The sequence below is a fragment of the Malaclemys terrapin genome, chromosome 2, assembly GCF_027887155.1.
Source record: "Malaclemys terrapin pileata isolate rMalTer1 chromosome 2, rMalTer1.hap1, whole genome shotgun sequence".
NCBI lineage: Eukaryota > Metazoa > Chordata > Testudines > Emydidae > Malaclemys > Malaclemys terrapin.
The window spans coordinates 158,556,488-158,575,874 of NC_071506.1; the positions used below are offsets into that span (position 1 = coordinate 158,556,488).

Below are 19,387 nucleotides of genomic sequence, written 5' to 3' on the forward strand. Positions count from 1 at the left end.
ACTAAACAAACAGTAAAACAGTAAAGGCTAAGTAGGATTCCATCACAGACAATTCTTAGACTTTAATAGCCAAGATTTTTTTTTTTTTTTTTTTGCATACTTTTCTGAGCACTGGGGAAGAATTTAGTAGTGTTTAGGAATTTAATGTGAACAGCCAGTTTTACGAAAAGTCTTTAGGAAAGGTATCTTCCATTATCTGAAGTGTTCCTAAAAACAAAAACAAAATAGGGCTGTCAATTAATCGCGCTTAATCACGCTGTTAAACAATAGAATACCATTTATTTAAATATTTTTGAATGCTTACTACATTTTCAAATATACTGATTTCAATTACATCACAGAATACAAAGTGTACAGTGCTCACTTTATATTTATTTTTATTACAAATATTTGCTCTGTAAAAAACAAAAGAAATAGTATTTTTCAATTGACCTAATACAAGTACTGAGGCGCAATCTCTATCATGAAAGTTGAACTTACAAATGTAGAATTATGTACAAAAAAAAACCTTCATTCAAAAATAAAACAATGTAAAACTTTAGAGCCTGCAAGTCCACTCAGTCCTACTTCTTGTTCAGCTAATCGCTCAGACAAACAAGTCTGGTTACAATTTGCAGGAGATAATGCTGCCCGCTTCTTCTTTACAATGTCACCTGAAAGTGAGTATAGGCGTTCACATGGCACTGTTGTAGCCGGCGTCACATGATATTTACATGCCAGATACACTAAAGAGTCATGCATCCCTTCACGCTTCAACCATCATTCCAGAGGACATGCATCCATGCTGATGACGGGTTCTGCTTAATAACAATCCAAAGCAGAGCGGACGACGCATGTTCATTTTTATTGTCTGAGTTAGACGCCACCAGCAGAAGGTTGATTTTCTTTTTTGGTGGTTGAGGTTTTGTAGTTTCTGCATATGAGTGTTGCTCTTAAGACTTCTGAAAGCATGCTCCACGCCTCATCCCTCTCAGATTTTGGACAGCACTTCAGATTCTTAAACCTTGGATTGAGTGCTGTAGCTATTTTTAGAAATCTCACATTGGTACCTTCTTTGCATTTTGTCAAATTTGCTGTGAAAGTGTTCTTAAAATGAACATGTGGTGGGTCATCATCCAAGATTGCTATAACATGAAATATATGGCAGAATGCGGGTAAAACAGAACAGGAGACATATAATTCTTTGCGAACAGGGGCTGCTAACAGGGAGTTTCGCAAGGGAGTTTGGAAGGGAGCAGGAAGGGGGCGAGGGTCCCTTGCCGGTTCCATCTGTTTTCTCTTGATTCCCCTTAATACCTATAAAGCAACTACATTCTAACTGTTTGCTTAAACAACCCTTTCAGCTGACAGGGGGCTGCAGACGGGAGTTTGACAGAGGGAGGCTTACGATGGTTAGGAAGACACGCAACACCTGTGCCAGCACTGCTGCTGTCTCCTCCACCTGTGCCTGTAGCCAGACAGAGTGCCTAAGCATGGATGCCTCTACCCAGATCCTGGTGTGGTTTTGCAAAGACTGTAACTTGCAATTTCCACTCACTGATATCCAGGCTGGGGGGACCATCCAATGTGAAAGGTGCCTGCTGGTGGAATCTCTCAGGCAGCAGGTGGGAGAGCTACAGGAGGAGGTGGCTAGGTTGAGGAGCATCCGTATCCACGAGCAATTCCTCGACAGTGTCCATGTGGAGACAGCTGAGGTAGCTGTCCCAGTACACAGGACTGCTGATACACCACTGGTGGAGGAGGAGATGGCTCAGGGTGGACGCTGGCAGCTGGTTACTTCTGGCAGCAGGCAGTGCTCCACCCTTGCTCCGAACCCTCCTGCCGTGGTTATAGGTAACCGTTATGCTCTTCTTGACACAGGAAAGAAGGAATCACTCCCTACAGTAAAGGAGGAGAAGCCTCGTACCCCTAAGGCTGGAGAGTCTGCTGCCACCACTGCGAATAGGAAACGTAGGGTAGTGGTGGTCGGAGACTCTCTGCTGAGGGGGACGGAGGCGCCCATCTGTCGCCCTGACATTTCATCTCGGGAGGTATGCTGCCTGCCGGGGGCCCGTATCCGAGACGTTACGGAGGCATTGTCGAGGATTATCCGGCCCTCTGACTACTACCCCATGCTACTCATCCATGTGGGCACAAATGATACTGCGCGGTGTGACACTGAGCGGATCAAGAGTGACTACAGGGCTCTGGGAGCACGGGTGAAGGAGTTTGGAGCGCAGGTAGTATTCTCTTCAATTCTTCCTATCAAAGGTAGGGGCCCGGGCAGAGACAGATGCATCATGGAGATGAATGCCTGGCTGCGAAGATGGTGTCGCCAGGAGGGCTTTGGCTTCCTAGACCACGGGATGCTATTCGAGGAAGGACTGCTAGGCAGAGATGGCGTTCACCTTTCGAGGAGAGGAAAGACCCTATTCGGACACAGACTGGCTAACCTAGTGAGGAGGGCTTTAAACTAGGTTCGACGGGGACAGGTGAGCAAAGCCCACAGGTAAGTGGGGAACATGGAGACCGGGGAAATGAGTCGGAAACAAGAGGGAGTGTGGGCTATATTGGCAGAGAGAAAGGAGAGTCAGGAAAAAACTGGGAGGAAAGATCAAACCAGTATCTTAGATGCCTATATACAAATGCGAGAAGTATGGGGAATAAGCAGGAAGAACTGGAAGTGCTAATAAATAAATACAACTATGACATTGTTGGCATCACTGAAACTTGGTGGGATAATACACATGATTGGAATGTTGGTGTGGATGGGTACAGCTTGCTCAGGAAGGATAGACAGGGGAAAAAGGGAGGAGGTGTTGCCTTATATATTAAAAATGTACACACTTGGACTGAGGTAGAGATGGACATAGGAGATGGAAGTGTTGAGAGTCTCTGGGTTAGGCTTAAAGGGGCAAAAAACAAGGGAGATGTCATGCTAGGCGTCTACTACAGGCCACCTAACCAGGTGGAAGAGGTGGATGAGGCTTTTTTCAAGCAACTAACAAAATCATCCAAAGCCCAAGATTTGGTGGTGATGGGGGACTTCAACTATCCGGATATATGTTGGGAAAATAACACAGCGGGGAACAGACTATCCAACAAATTCTTGGACTGCATTGGAGACAACTTTTTATTTCAGAAGGTTGAAAAAGCTACTAGGGGGGAAGCTGTTCTAGACTTGATTTTAACAAATAGGGAGGAACTCGTTGAGAATTTGAAAGTAGAAGGCAGCCTGGGTGAAAGTGATCATGAAATCATAGACTTTGCAATTCTAAGGAAGGGTAGAAGGGAGAACAGCAAAATAGAGACAATGGATTTCAGGAAGGCAGATTTTGGGAAGCTCAGAGAGCTGATAGGGAAGGTCCCATGGGAATCAAGACTGAGGGGAAAAACAACTGAGGAGAGTTGGCAGTTTTTCAAAGGGACACTATTAAGGGCCCAAAAGCAAGCTATTCCGCTGGTTAGGAAAGATAGAAAATGTGGCAAAAGACCACCTTGGCTTAACCACGAGATCTTGCACGATTTAAAAAATAAAAAGGAGTCATATAAAAAATGGAAACTAGGACAGATTACAAAGGATGAATATAGGCAAACAACACAGGAATGCAGGGGCAAGATTAGAAAGACAAAGGCACAAAATGAGCTCAAACTAGCTACGGGAATAAAAGGAAACAAGAAGACTTTTTATCAATACATTAGAAGCAAGAGGAAGACCAAAGACAGGGTAGGCCCACTGCTTAGTGAAGAGGGAGAAACAGTAACAGGAAACTTGGAAATGGCAGAGATGCTTAATGACTTCTTTGTTTCGGTCTTCACCGAGAAGTCTGAAGGAATGCCTAACATAGTGAATGCTAATGGGAAGGGGGTAGGTTTAGCGGATAAAATAAAAAAAGAACAAGTTAAACATCACTTAGAAAAGTTAGATGCCTGCAAGTCACCCGGGCCTGATGAAATGCATCCTAGAATACTCAAGGAGCTAATAGAGGAGGTATCTGAGCCTCTAGCTATTATCTTTGGAAAGTCATGGGAGACGGGAGAGATTCCAGAAGACTGGAAAAGGGCAAATATAGTGCCCATCTATAAAAAGGGAAATAAAAACAACCCAGGTAACTACAGACCAGTTAGTTTAACTTCTGTGCCAGGGAAGATAATGGAGCAAGTAATTAAGGAAATCATCTGCCAACACTTGGAAGGTGGTAAGGTGATAGGGAATAGCCAGCATGGATTTGTGAAGAACAAATCATGTCAAACCAATCTGATAGCTTTCTTTGATAGGATAACGAGCCTTGTGGATAAGGGTGAAGCGGTGGATGTGGTATACCTAGACTTTAGTAAGGCATTTGATACGGTCTCGCATGATATTCTTATCGATAAACTAGGCAAATACAAATTAGATGGGGCTACTATAAGGTGGGTGCATAACTGGCTGGATAATCGTACTCAGAGAGTTGTTGTTAATGGTTCCCAATCCTGCTGGAAAGGCGTAACGAGTGGGGTACCGCAGGGGTCTGTTTTGGGACCGGCTCTGTTCAATATCTTCATCAACGACTTAGATATTGGCATAGAAAGTACGCTTATTAAGTTTGCGGATGATACCAAACTGGGAGGGATTGCAACTGCTTTGGAGGACAGGGTCATAATTCAAAATGATCTGGACAAATTAGAGAAATGGTCTGAGTTAAACAGGATGAAGTTTAACAAAGACAAATGCAAAGTGCTCCACTTAGGAAGGAAAAATCAATTTCACACATACAGAATGGGAAAAGACTGTCTAGGAAGGAGTACGGCAGAAAGGGATCTAGGGGTTATAGTGGACCACAAGCTAAATATGAGTCAACAGTGTGATGCTGTTGCAAAAAAAGCAAACATGATTCTGGGATGCATTAACAGGTGTGTTGTGAGCAAGACACGAGAAGTCATTCTTCCGCTCTACTCTGCTCTGGTTAGGCCTCAGCTGGAGTATTGTGTCCAGTTCTGGGCGCCGCATTTTAAAAAAGATGTGGGGAAACTGGAAAGGGTCCAAAGAAGAGCAACAAGAATGATTAAAGGTCTTGAGAACATGACCTATGAAGGAAGGCTGAAAGAATTGGGTTTGTTTAGTTTGGAAAAGAGAAGACTGAGAGGGGACATGATAGCAGTTTTCAGGTATATAAAAGGGTGTCATAAGGAGGAGGGAGAGAACTTGTTCACCTTAGCCTCTAAGGATAGAACCAGAAACAATGGGTTTAAACTGCAGCAAGGGAGGTCTAGATTGGACATTAGGAAAAAGTTCCTAACTGTCAGGGTGGTTAAACACTGGAACAAATTGCCTAGGGAGGTTGTGGAATCTCCGTCTCTGGAGATATTTAAGAGTAGGTTAGATAAATGTCTATTAGGGATGGTCTAGGCAGTATTTGGTCCTGCCATGCGGGCAGGGGACTGGACTCGATGACCTCTCGAGGTCCCTTCCAGTCCTATAATCTATGAATCTATGAATCTTCCCCAAGGAGTTCAATCACAAATATAATTAACGCATTTTTTTAACAAGTATCATCATCATGGAAGCTGTTCTCTGGAATGGTGGCCGAAGCATGAAGGGGCATACGAATGTTTAGCATATCTGGCATGTAAATACCTTGCAATGCCGGCCACAAAAGTGCCAAGCGAACACCTGTTCTCACTTTCAGGAGACATTATAAATAAGAAGCAGGCAGCATTATCTCCCGTAAATGGAAACAAACTTGTTTGTCTTAGTGATTGGCTGAACAAGAAGTAGGATTGAGTGGACTTGTAGGCTCTAAAGTTTTACATTGTTTTCTTTTTGAACGCAGTTATGTAACAAAAAAAACCCCCTACATTTGCAAGTTACACTTTCAGGATAAAGAGTACTACAGTACTACTACAGTACTTGTATGAGGTGAATTGAAAAATACTATTTATTTTGTTTATCATTTTTACAGTGCAAATATTTGTAATAAAAATAATAATATAAAGTGAGCATTATACACTTTGTATTCTGTGTTGTAATAGAAATCAATATATTTGAAAATGCAGAAAAACATCCAAAAATATTTAATAAATTTCAATTGGTATTCTATTGTTTAACAGTGCGATTAATTTTTGAGTTAATCATGTAAGTTAACTGCAATTTATGGACAGCCCTAACCACTTCCCCCCACTACAGCATGATGATAACCTATGGCGTATCTAATCTATAGAGTAAAACTAATAATTTGTTCAATTTCTACATGCCTGAATGCAATGTCAAAGTAATGGTGAAAGTGGTACAATTATGCCATGTCTACACTAGCACTTATTTCAGAGTAGCAGCCGTGTTAGTCTGTATCAGCAAAAAGAACAGGAGTACTTGTGGCACCTTAGAGACTAACAAATTTATCTGAGCATAAGCTTTTGTGGGCTAAAACCCTCTTCATCAGATGCATGGAGTGGAAAATACACTGAAGAAACACCCCTCTGAGCGCCATAAGTTTTGCCAGCATAAGTGCTCTCCAGCCGACACAGCTACCACTACTCGTTGAGCTGTTTTATTATGTCAATGGGCATAACGCGGCTACATGAGCACTCTTATAGCGGCACAGCTGTATTGGTACAGCTGTGCTGCTGTAAGCTTGTAAGTGTAGACATGGCCTTTGAGAAGTACGCAAGGAGGACTCTGTCTAATCACCAAAAACATCTTTCAGAATGAAAATAAAAACTTACCTGTAGAGCATGACATTATATGGAAGAAAATTAGGCAAGAGATACTTAATAATACGTATAGGAAGCCAAAGCATGAGCAGGACAATTGACCCAAAGACGATCTGCAACAAGAAAATTACAAATACATATTATATCTACAAGACTCATATGAGGCCTTATTTTTTATATGGATGGGCCAATGAAGATGTAAACCATCTGCAAAGGTTTTGAATTAAGGTATGACAAAGGTCCATGATTAAATTAAAACCTGTTCCTCTCAAATTTTGGTAGTCTATGTTCCATAAAGAGAAATAAATGTATAAACTAGAAGAGAAAGTTGTTTAATCTCTGAATATATAAGCTGTAATTGATCATCATTCATGGGGCCCATGGTACCACTGCGAGTCTAATGAAGGTTCTGAAATCATTTCAACTCATACCTTCAGAGAATGATAATTAGCCAAGAGCTTCATTTCTTGATTCACTAGGCAAAAAACAATTCCATTATATTCTGCTAACCCATGCATTTGAGAGCTTTAAAAAGAACTATATGTTGGACTAAGTTTGGGTCATTTGATGTGGCACATACATCCCTGATGCAGCCAAAGCAGTGTGGCTATAAGATGACAAAAGGCCAATACATCCTGCTGTTTTCTAGAGTCCTAAGCATGACTGACCAGCACTCCTCTCCATATGGCAGGGAGGTCTTACCCTCAGAGTGTATGCTGAGCACCACTAGGGTGATCCAACAAGGTACAGAGGATGTTGATGTGTTAACGGTATATCAGCATCACAGTATCCCATACAGCAGTCTGTTTCAAAGGTATGCAGTCTTCAGGGCCTGTATCTGCAAAACCAGTGCCAAAGCAGGCCATCTGAGATGTTGCTTTAAAGGCCTTCCAGACAGACATCAGGGTGAACATCTGGAAAGTGCTTGGGGAGGCCAGGAAAGACTTTAGGTGTTTCCCCAATAATTCAACAGCCTGCAGCTACATCTGGTAGTAGATACCACTGCCCAGGCCATCATGGTCCACCCGAAGACAGACAGGAACACGAATCAGACCCATCTCTACTGAATTGGGACCCAGAATGTTTGTTGCAATAAATGGCTTAGACCAGCACCGTGACCTCAAGGGACCACCTCCACCATCCATAGTAATAAAGTAACTGTTGGCTAGTGATACAAGCAGTCATTGTGGCTTTAGCACAAGAGGAAGATTTGTGATTGTCTGTACTAGACAAACATTTTAAAACTTTTAATTAAAAATTTCCCACCAGCATTTCAGATAATCTGAAGTGGGGCATCTGTTACAACTAACACCTCTGAAGAAGGAAACTTCAGTTTTATTTTAGTAACTAAAAAATGAACACACATCAAAAAGGAAAGTTAAACATGTTAATATTCAAAACGGCAGCTAGGCTAGCACTGTATTTGCAACAACAAGAAAGAAATGAATATAAATTATTCAAGGACAAGTTTGAAAAAAGTCCTTACCACTGATAAAATAAACCTCCTGAGATGTCTATAAATGGGCAAGTGAATCATTTCCTGAACTGGATTAAAATCTGGATCATTCAAATTCCTCAGAAACCACAGGACACCAGGTCTCAGTACCTGAAACAGATATTTACGTTTGAGTTTAAAAAGACAAAAATGCAAGCAACGTAAGAATTATTAGCATGTTGTCTAATTAACAGAGTTAGATTTCTGTTGGAAAAAAGGTGTTAGAAGCAACTAGGCTGTGAGATATAAATATGAAGAACTTTTCAATACAAGAGTCAACAATGAGAGGTTCAGAAGAACACTGCAAAGCATTACTACTAGGCCACAGTGGAAACATTTTAACTAAAAATCTTTACTTTCAAATAAATTTCAGTTCACAGATACTAAGAAGTATTTAAACAAAAGCAGCATCCATATTAAAAACTCCTTTGCATGCAATTGGCTAGCACCCTAAGGGTGTTCCCATATTCACTTGTAACCAGCATGATTGTTCAATTTTTAAGGCAGAAAAATTTTGAAGCCTGATATGTATTAAAAACATCATAACAGAAACACACAGATGGGGAAGAGCTAATGAACTCTTCAGTACATAAAGTTGTTCAAATATATTTTATAATCATCTCACCTGAATAAGAACTTACCTCTCTCAGTAAGAGAATGAAAGATGCAAAGTAAAAGACGTAAACCATTCCCACTAACCAGTGTAGGAACATTGTGGTACCAGGGGCAGACTGAAAGCTCAACTCTCTGTCTTTCAAAGTAGCATCAAACATTTCCTATACAAAAAAGTACATACGATTAACGTTTACCAAATACTCTTCCTTGGTTAACCATTTAATTTACCCCATTTGTACCTAGCAAATAGGGTTAAATTGGATTATATATTACATTTAAATAATCTCAACCTATTGCAAAACTATAAATATTTAGAGGAGCATTCAAGAAAACAAAAACGTCTATTTAAGTCATAAGTGCCACTGAAAACTACACAGTTCTTACAACATACTTATAGCACTGACGCTGGAGATGGCAAATAGTGACATATTTCTCTACTCCACATAGTTTTAAGAATGGGAAGGAAACTAAAACAAGGAAAACACTAACATTTAATATAGAATACTACAAAGCATATCAGCATGAGCATATCAGCTGATACTAAACTGTACTGTACACTTATTCTCATTAGAAATAGGGTATCTTATTAATGCTGAGAGCAAAATGGTTGCTTTTTCCCATATAAACATTTAATAGTAATCTCTTATATTAGCTTTTGGGGAAGTGACATTTTAAAAGTTATGATAATTTCCCCTTCCTTTCCCCTGCACTCCCTAGACCCAGGGTCCTCAACCTTTTTCTTTTTGAGCCCCCCTTCCCCCAACATGCTATAAAAGTTCCACGGTCCACCTGCGCCTGTTTTTCTGCATATCCAGTACATTAAAAGCCACTGGCATTCGGGGGTAGCACGCAGGGCAGTTGCCCAGGGTCTCATGTCACAGGAGGACCCACAAAACTAAGCTGCTTGGGCTTCGGCTTCAGCCCCAGGTGATGGGGCTCAGGCTTTGGTTTTCTGCCCTGGGCCCCAGCAAGTCTAATGCCGGCCCCTCTCTGGTTTATTTTGGTGGACCCCCTGAAATCTGCTCGCGGGCCCCCAGGAGGCCCCAGATCCCTGGTTGAGAACCACTGCCCCAGACTACAATAAAAATAGTCTCTCTCATATGGCATTCAATACACAGAAGGAAAAATTCATAGTAATACCACAAGATGAACCATGTATGAATTTCCCCACAGGTAGCCAAATAAAGAAAACTCAGTCATGGAGTTGCCGGTAAGACATTTAGCATAGCAGAGAAGTGACTTTTCACAGTGTTTTGTAACTGTTTCAAAAAATGTAATGATGGTTTTTTTCCTCTGTTTTAAACGTAGATTGTAGACTTTAACTGCCTACAGGAACATAGACTTTGTATTGCACCGTGCGTTAGAACAAACTACCTTTGACCTCTGAAACAATGAAAGTATAAAAAATAAAAGCGAAGAGACATTTTCTGCAAGTCCAGTTTATATCAATTTTTTTTTTCTCCAGGGCAAAAGAACTTTCTCCTCAGAAAAAAAAAACAGTGTAAGACTTGGCCTACATTCCAATAATTTCTGTTCTTACCAAAGAGCATATATCCAGCCACCAGCCACAGATAAGGGGGAACACACCAATTTCTACAACCACTAATAAGGAAACCTTCAGGGAAAAGGAAAAAAAATTACTCAGTAACTATGAATAAATCACTAACAAAATTATAGTTGAAAACCTTTTGCTTTCAGAAGCCTATAATTACCTTAACAACAATATAGCAGACTCCCAATAAGTGACGTGATCTTTGGAATTTTACAAGCGCAGCCAAACCCTACATACTCTGGTCAAGGAAATATACTAAATGAAATGTTGTAACAGGACCAGGAGAGTATGATACAATTTATATCAGCAACTGTGTAATCTAGATTTTATAGCAGGAAATTCTGCAAGAGTCAAGCACTAATGTGAAAGTGTGAATACTATTGCTGGGGTTCTAATCTTTCACAAGTAATGATGATTTTGGGTGCCTAATTTAAAACACCTTAAAGGGACCTGTTTACCAAAGTGCTAAGCACCCATCCTCTGAAAATCAAGCCCTCTTTCAAAGGCATCTGAAGTTGGGGACTGAAAACTGAGATACCAGAAATCACTTTTGAAAAAAATTATGCAGGAATATTTACCACCAAGAGTTTAACAGTGCAGTTACAAGTCTGGAGGTCTAATGTAATATGCATTTTAATGGGGTCAGAGAAATTCTCATCTCTTCACAGCAGAGCTAGTGTGTGTGTGTCAGGTTTTTTGGAAAATTTAGTCACAGGATTTTAAAAGTATTTAGGTGTTGTGGTGCTCAGGATTGCAACTCTTAAGTGATTTAGGAGCCTAAATATAATTTTTAAAAAGGGATTTAGACACTTACGAGCTTAAATCCTATTGACTGTCAATGAGATTTAGGCTCCCAAGAGTCTAAATCCCTTTCAAAAATGAGATTTAAGCTCCTAAATCATTAACGTGTTGCAACCCTGAGCACAATGCCTACATATCTTTAAATTCCTGGATAACGGTCTCCTTTTAGTAGGTCAGAGGATCTCAAGAGAGACATGGCATCAAATACTTTACTGTATTTGTACTGTGCCTATCACAACAAGGCCCAACCTGACTGTGGCCTCTAAGTGCTACTGCAATATAGTGTGTTAAATAGCAAATAAATTTACTCCTTCAAACAGAAATCAATTTAATCTTTTTAAAGCATACACAGTTTTGTCTGTGACCAAGTCTCCCCAGACTTTCAAAACCCTAAGATAGCGGTAACAGTCACTTCAATCTCTCCAGCGCAGCCAAGTGAATTGCTACCCAAGAGCAATTCAAGTTGCACAAAGCTCTGAATGCTACTGGCCTGGTGCAGAAACCAAGGAAGACATACTAAGGGTATGTCTATACTGCAGTCAGGAGGTGTGACTGCAGCATGCGTAAGTACAGATCAAAGCTACCTCAAACAATAATAGCAGTGTGGTCATGGCAGCATGGACTACAGCACAGACTAGCCCTCCAAGTATGTACCTAATGGGTCAGATGGGCTTGTACTCTGGCGGCCAGCTCATGAGACCGTATTCACACTACTATTTCTAGCATGCTAGTTCAAGCAGAGGCAGCATGTTTCTGAATACCCATGCTGGCTAAACATATCCGGAGAAGCTGCCTGAAACAGGAGAACTTATGTAGATGAGCTTCCCATCCCACGTGGCACAAATCCTAGTTATTATTCTGTACGCCTATTTCTATCTCTGCTGCAGCTGTGTAGCCCACAAGAAGCCTACGTGTGGAGAGAAATGGATGGCTCCATACCTGTCTATCAGGCTAGATCACAAAAATTATAATTGCAAGCCTTGCCAGATCACAGGGGCACTCTTACCCTCCCAATCATGACTTCATTTCTGCAAAGCTTTTAAGCACGTTTCTCAAGTTTAACGTTGAATGCAGTCCCTAAAACTGCTGCAAAATTCTTTCTGGACTATTATGGTGTATGGTGAACAAGGGACACCCCTTTAGTATTTTAGTGGCTAGTGAAGAGGGCGGAAATATTTGTACCACACTGTCCCTTTTCTTTGGCTGACCTCCAGAAAGGGATCTGCCATTCAGGAAGAAAGCAATGCATTCCATCTACGGCCTTGTGAAATTTTATCCTGGTTAGCTGACAGTCAGCTGGGGAAGAAGCTGATTCCATGTTAAGACCTCTCCAATGTCATTCCCATAAAACAGACTATCATATGTGGAAAACTGGGCTGAGTGAAGTCTCAAAGCTGTTATTGTTCTGAATATGCAGCCTGTTTTGAAATTAAGTTTGGATGGTCAAGCACTTAAACAGATTTTATCCAAATTTTTACCTAAAACAGACCTTTTTTCTTTGTTTCATCATAAGAACAAAGCGAAAAGAGAAAGAAAGTGCTCCTGCTTCATTTCTAACCCTGATCTCAACATGGCTAAAGATAATGATCCACAGACAGAATTAAAGACAGAGTCAGGCAACTACTTATGAAAGGATACATGACAAACAATTAGAGTTATTGCTAGCTGCACATAGCCAACTATTGTTGTAATTAGGCCTTCAAAGTGAGATGCTTGAACCTGGGGGGGGAAAAAAAAAAGGAAATTTTAAATATTTTCCATTAAATTTTAGTTAGTTTTTATTCCTCAAAAAGTTCAGTCCTCTTTCAATATTAATGACAGAGTCCACTTGGGCAGCTGGGATTTGGAATTACAAGGTTCCTAGGCTGCTTTACACTACACCATGAGTAGGACAAATATTTAATCAATAAACTCTCTTTACTAATCATTTGGCATCCTCAACAAAAAAAGTGGAAAATAAGTTTGCATCCATTAGAAAAACCACATAATGCAAAGCTGCCAGCCTTGCAGGAGGAGCTGCCATATATCCTACTCCTTTGCCTGGCATTCACTAATAACAATAATAATTAGAGATATCCCATCTCCTAGAACTGGAAGGGACGTTGAAAGGTCATCGAGTCCAGCCCCCTGCCTTCACTAGCAGGACCAAGTACAGATTTTGCCCCAGATCCCTAAGTGGCCCCCTCAAGGATTGAACTCACAACCCTGGGTTTAGCAGGCCAATGCTCAAACCACTGAGCTATCCCTCCCCCCAATAGTAATTTATGAAGCATTATCCCCCATGCAATCAAGGAACACCACCATAAAATATATTAGATTTTATAAAAATATAATATTAAAAAGCCAAATTCAGTGACCTTACAAAGGGGGAGTCTTAGACAGGTATTACAATAATGAAGTTTGGGGGGAGGGTAAACAGTTAAAAGCAAAGAAAGGTCCTAGAATGAAGACAAGGACAACTTCCCAGGCTGTTCTGTTGTCCTAGAGTAAAAATCAGGGGTTCCTATAAAACACAACCATTTTATGTTGCACACATTTTGAAGAATTTAAAACATCAAAATTATAAAATAACCATACTTACATAGTCCTCAAAACCCAGGCCAACAACAGAGAAGTGACCAATGTGGTAAGGACAAAAAGCTGGAAAACATGAAGGGGGATGGAGAAAATGATAAAAATTGCTCTATCAAATACAATGTGAGACTTATGCTGAAAAGTCTCTGTTCTGTGGCGTGGCAATAGTTTGAATTTTCACCAGTTTAACAAAGTGGACAAAAAAGTAACTATCCATCCAATGTAGTTTGAAAGTTTCATTATAAAACTTGACATTTCCGTGGCACTCAAGACTAATAAATCACATTGCAAACTTTTAAGGAGTAATGTAGCTCAAGACTCATTTCTCTGAATTTTTTTTTAACTTGCAATATTACAAGTAATCTATGATTACTACAACTGAAAAATGGGAACAATGATTTTGTTCCTTATTCAGCTTTCATTTGACAGTGCTCTGAATCAGCTTTATTTCCTAGTTTCATTCATTAGCTTTATAGAAGTCTTCTACGCTGCTATAGGAATCTGCCTGTATGCCTTTCCCCAACCACTACAGAAGAGTGGAGTTGCTCTTTCATAGATCAGTTGGGTGTTACTTTCCCTTTTAGTAAACATAATTTAAGAATCTGACATTTGAAATTTAAGGATTTAAAGATTTGGGGATTGTCCAGAGAAACGCAGTTCCTGCAGAAGTCCGGGAAGGGAGCAAAGAAGAAAATATATCAGGGGGAAGGTAAGACACACTCCAACGAAGGAGTCAGGAAGGGGAGCTTTTAAGAGGTCTGTCACCTTTTCCCAGATCACTGAGCCAAGGATGGTATCTCATTCACAATCCTAAAGATTCCTCCCACCCACTCCCAGAGTTTAGGAAGGAAGCAGTCATGAGGGAGTCTTCTTTTCCCACACTTGAAGATCTCATATTATTGACTCATAAGTGGTTAGGTGCAGTAGGGTCAGGTATGCTCTCTTGGGGCTTGTCTACATTACCCGCTGGATCGACAGGCAGCGATCGATCCATTGGGGGTTGATTTATCGGGTCTAGTCTAGATGAGATAAATCGACCGACAAGCGCTCTCCCGTCGACTCTGGTACTCCACCAGGGCAAGAGGTACAGGCGGAGTTGACGGGAGAGTGTCAGCCTTTGATTTACAGCAGTAAGTAGATCTAAGTACGTCAACTTCAGCTACGTTATTCACGTAGCTGAAGTTGCATAATTTAGTTTGAACCCCCCCCCCGGTGTAGACCAGGCCTTAGTCTCCCTCAGGTCCCCTATTAGAGCTAGGAGAGAAAAGTCTGAAGCAGAAAAGATATCCGTGTTCCCCCTTGGCATCCCTTCTCGTGCTTTCTCCTAGCCCTCAAAGCAGAAAGGGGAAGCAAGAGCTGGAAGCTCTCATTCTCTACCTCTATCTGCTCCACTGTATCAGATGAAGAGAATTGGAGATTGCCTACCCCTTAATCTGTTCCACATGACTACTTGGAAGATGGAGATGGGAGTCTTTAGTCCCTAGTCCTGTCTATGGGGTCAAAGAGCAGGAGCAGCATGCCTGGCAGAGACTCTTCACTTGTCCAAATCCCTTCCATCGAATCAATGGCAGTAGGTGATGGCAGTGAGGAAAGATAAGGGAAAAGTATGGAGCTCTTCACTCCTCAGGATCTCTCAATGTGGCTTAGTAAGCATAAGAGGCAAATGTGTAAAGTCAGGGAGAAAAAAAAATCTCCACTTCTCAGGATCTCTCCACAGGAAAAAGGAGAACACGCTGAGAGGAAGCATCACTCTAGAAGTCCCTATAAAGTCAAAAGACTCAGATTTAGACCTGCTTAAGTTGCAAACAGCAGAAAGGGGAGAGAATCACCTTAAAAGTTGGGACCATGGATTAGGTACGGTTTTCAAAACTACTTTTAGTTTCTTTTTTTCCCCCTTTTTCTTCTGCTTCTTTTTTTTATTTATTTTTTTTTTAAATGGGCCCAACTTCTGCCTGACAGTCCCCCTGGAAACAAAGTGTGAACGCCTCACGAATTCCCTGTGAGTATTCTAGTGATCTGTAAAATGTGTACATTGAGTCAGAGTTTAAGTAACTTGCTCAAGAACACACTGCAAGACAGTGGCAGGGTCAGAAATCAAATTCAGGAGTCCTGATTCCCAGTTCCTTGTTTTAGTCACTAGAAAATGCTTCCTATCAACAGAGGGTCCTGTGCCACCTTTAAGACTAACAGATGTATTGGAGCATAAGCTTTCATGGGTGAATGCCCACTTCGTCAGACGCATGCTTCCTATCAAGTTTCCATAGAAAGTCATAGCTCAAACTTGACTGAAAGGTGCAATCCCTAGTTGCTAGTCAGGTGTTTGGAGTATGATGTACTTGTTCTAGTTCAAGTTAATTACAAAGCAGGATTTTCACAGATTATATACAATTTAAAATACTCATTCCAAACAATTACAGTATCCCTTGACAACTTTAGTTTCGGATTTAAATTTATTTTAAACTGCACTAAATTTATAACTGGGTAATACAGAACTTCATTTCAAAGCTCCTAATGAAACGTCAGAAATTGTGCTACATGATTATCAAAGTTATTTTTAACCTGTCATTGCCATCAGGAAATTTCTGATTTTTCTAATTCTAATATTAAATAGAAATGATTGAAAGTGTTAGGTTTTATGTAAATAAAACATGCATTATTATTCCCTATATTCATTTTCTTTTTTAGATGTGCTAGTTTGTTTTCACATATATAATGCAGATGCCATATCTTGTTTACAGCAGGAAGCTAAGTATTGTGTACATCATTACACTGCTTGAAAAAAATGTAGCCCATACTACAAGTGGGACATTTTCCCTGGCAAGCGTATGGCCTAAGCCATCTATTTCTGCGCTATGTACAATGTATTTTAAATAATGTGTCCAATCCTTTGGGTTGCTGAGACAACCTCTCAAAATGCATACCAATTATAAAAGTACAGCATTGCCCACATGAATTTACAATCAGGCTCCTGGAACTACCTAAAACTTTGTGGCAGTAGTTGTAGTAGTAGGATTTTATGTTTGTATTTTGGATAATTTAGAATGAAGGATATAATAATGTAGCATGTATTAAATGTATTGATGTATGATTTAACCATATCCTGCCTGCCACCCTTTTTGAATAACAGAAAGGAATGGTCTAAGGAGCCATTGGCAGAAACGCATCAGACAGGCTGCCTGTGTCTGAACTGATGTTAAGGCAGGACCAGACCAGAACAATCCTTATGGCTGATTATGGTCACCTTTTGTTTTAGGATAAGTTTTCATTACAGTATTTGCTATAATGTCTTGTTTCTTATCTGCATTGCAAACGAAGTTGTGTAAGGTTCCTTTGTAATCCCTTTAGTAACCATATAACCCTTTCTAAAAAGTAATTCTGTCTGAAATTCTCTGTAAAATTGTTTGGTGTGAGTAAAGGATGTGTGCATGGTTAAGAATGAGTGTGAAAGCCATCACAGATGTCCAGATGGTCAAAAAGAAGTGAAAAGAACAGGAGGAGTACTTGTGGCACCTTAGAGACTAACAAATTTATTAGAGCATAAGCTTTCGTGGACTACAGCCCACTTCTGTAGTCCACGAAAGCTTATGCTCTAATAAATTTGTTAGTCTCTAAGGTGCCACAAGTACTCCTGTTCTTTTTGCGGATATAGACTAACACGGCTGCTACTCTGAAAAAAGAAGTGAGAGACTTGGAGTTATAGCAGGAAACAATCAGAAAACATCCACTGTATCTGATACTAAACGAGTTAGAAGCATTGACAACCTCAGAGGTGACGCAAACACCCCGGAAGGCGAGACAACAAATAAGAGATAACAGCGGAAAACCCCAAGATTAACACCATTTAAGGACTAACGATTACAGAATGACATTGCAAAATCCATAGACGAAAGGGAATTTACAACTATAAAGCTGGGGTGTTTTGCCATAGAACTCTGGGTTCAGTCCTGCAAAGCATCGATTGCGACCGACAGAACCCAGCTCCTCACTCGTGCTCAATCTAACTGGCCATTAGATTGACTCGAGCTACAACAGACTGGTAACTATAAGACCATCTGCAGGACCTGTGTGTGTGTGTTTGAATACATATGCTAAATTGTTACCGTATATACGCGATCATAAGCTGGTTCGTTTATAAGCCAACCCCCCCAAGATGGAGAAATAAAAATGGAAATTTTTTATGACCCATTCATAAGCCAACCCTATAATTCAGGGGTCGTCAAACTTTGGCTCCCGGGCCATAAGGATAAGCTGCTGGCAGGCCGAGATGGTTTGTTTACCTCGAGCGTCCACAGGCATGGAGGTAAACTTAAGTAAACAAAGTGTCCTGGCCTGCCAGCAGCTTACCCTGGCGGGCTGGGACAGCAACTGGTGGGGAAATTTTGGGGGGAGGGAGAAACTGGAGGTCAGGGGAGTAACCCCTGTGACCACCCCCCACATGACCCCACCCCTAGCCCAGGACTCGCACACTCTCCACATCCCATCCCTTCCCACCTTAGCTGGGGCGGGCCAGGGGAGGATCTCTCTGGCCTGGCCGGAGCTGCTCCAGCAGGCTGGGTGGCGCAGCTGCAGCGTGTGCCAGCGGGCCAGGTGCCGCAGCCTGCTCTGGGGAGACGGGGACGGGCGGTGCGGCCACAGCCTGCCAGCCCTGGAGCTGCAGCTGCTTCCTGGAGGCTGAAGGGAGAGCAGCAGAACAGCGTGGCCAGAAGCGGAGAGACTCTTCCCTTCTGGCTCTGCTGCCTCTCCTTGCCCCCTCTGTTGGGGGGAGGGGGAGACTATATGAACTATGCTCGTTCATAAGCCAACCCCCTTCTCTGATGCTTTCCTTTTTTACTAAAAAAAAAATTCGGCTTATGAACGGTATATTTTCATTAAACACGGCATATTGCCTTTTCCCTGAAAAGATCCCGTGTGCTTTTTATAAGAACAACATAATGAAACTGACAACAAATCGGGACAATTTCATACTGCTACTTGGGAAAGTATTGAGCAATAGCAGAAGCAGTTATGGGATTTATTGATGGGGAGGACCACTCCAAAAAAAGGTGGCTTCAGGGAAAAGTGGAGACATCTTCTCATGGTCTCCTCACAATATCAAGGAGGCTCTGAGAACAAAGCACATTACTGGAGACCTTCCACTCTTTACAATAGCAAGCACCTCTCAAGAGGAGGAGACACCAAACTCTTTCGCCCTTTGGGCAGCTAGATGGGGTGCACATTCATAGATTCATAGATTCTAGGACTGGAAGGGACCTCGAGAGGTCATCGAGTCCAGTCCCCTGCCCGTATGGCAGGACCAAATACTGTCTAGACCATACCTGATAGACATTTATCTAACCTACTCTTAAATATCTCCAGAGATGGAGATTCCACAACCTCCCTAGGCAATTTATTCCAGTGTTTAACAACCCTGACAGTTAGGAACTTTTTCCTAATGTCCAACCTAGACCTCCCTTGCTGCAGTTTAAACCCATTGCTTCTCGTTCTATCCTTAGAGGCTAAGGTGAACAAGTTTTCTCCCTCCTCCTTATGACACCCTTTTAAATACCTGAAAACTGCTATCATGTCCCCTCTCAGTCTTCTCTTTTCCAAACTAAACAAACCCAATTCTTTCAGCCTTCCTTCATAGGTCATGTTCTCAAGACCTTTAATCATTCTTGTTGCTCTTCTCTGGACCCTTTCCA

At 41.3% G+C, this 19,387-nt stretch overlaps 1 protein-coding gene across 3 annotated transcripts in view; it reads right to left on the minus strand.

Annotated features, from left to right (window-relative positions):
- The window catches only part of MARCHF6 (membrane associated ring-CH-type finger 6), a 117,108-nt gene that overhangs the window by 49,961 nt on the left and 47,760 nt on the right, over positions 1 to 19,387 (minus strand). For 2 of the 3 annotated variants that reach the window (XM_054018070.1, XM_054018069.1), the window contains exons 11-17: positions 13,714 to 13,772; positions 12,771 to 12,851; positions 10,492 to 10,560; positions 10,320 to 10,394; positions 8,806 to 8,940; positions 8,156 to 8,275; positions 6,682 to 6,782 (exon numbers count right to left, since the gene is read on the minus strand). In XM_054018070.1, coding sequence (XP_053874045.1) covers positions 6,682 to 6,782; positions 8,156 to 8,275; positions 8,806 to 8,940; positions 10,320 to 10,394; positions 10,492 to 10,560; positions 12,771 to 12,851; positions 13,714 to 13,772 — 640 coding nt within the window. The remainder of the gene's footprint in view (positions 1 to 6,681; positions 6,783 to 8,155; positions 8,276 to 8,805; positions 8,941 to 10,319; positions 10,395 to 10,491; positions 10,561 to 12,770; positions 12,852 to 13,713; positions 13,773 to 19,387) is intronic. The other variant, XM_054018071.1, reaches the window with a different exon arrangement.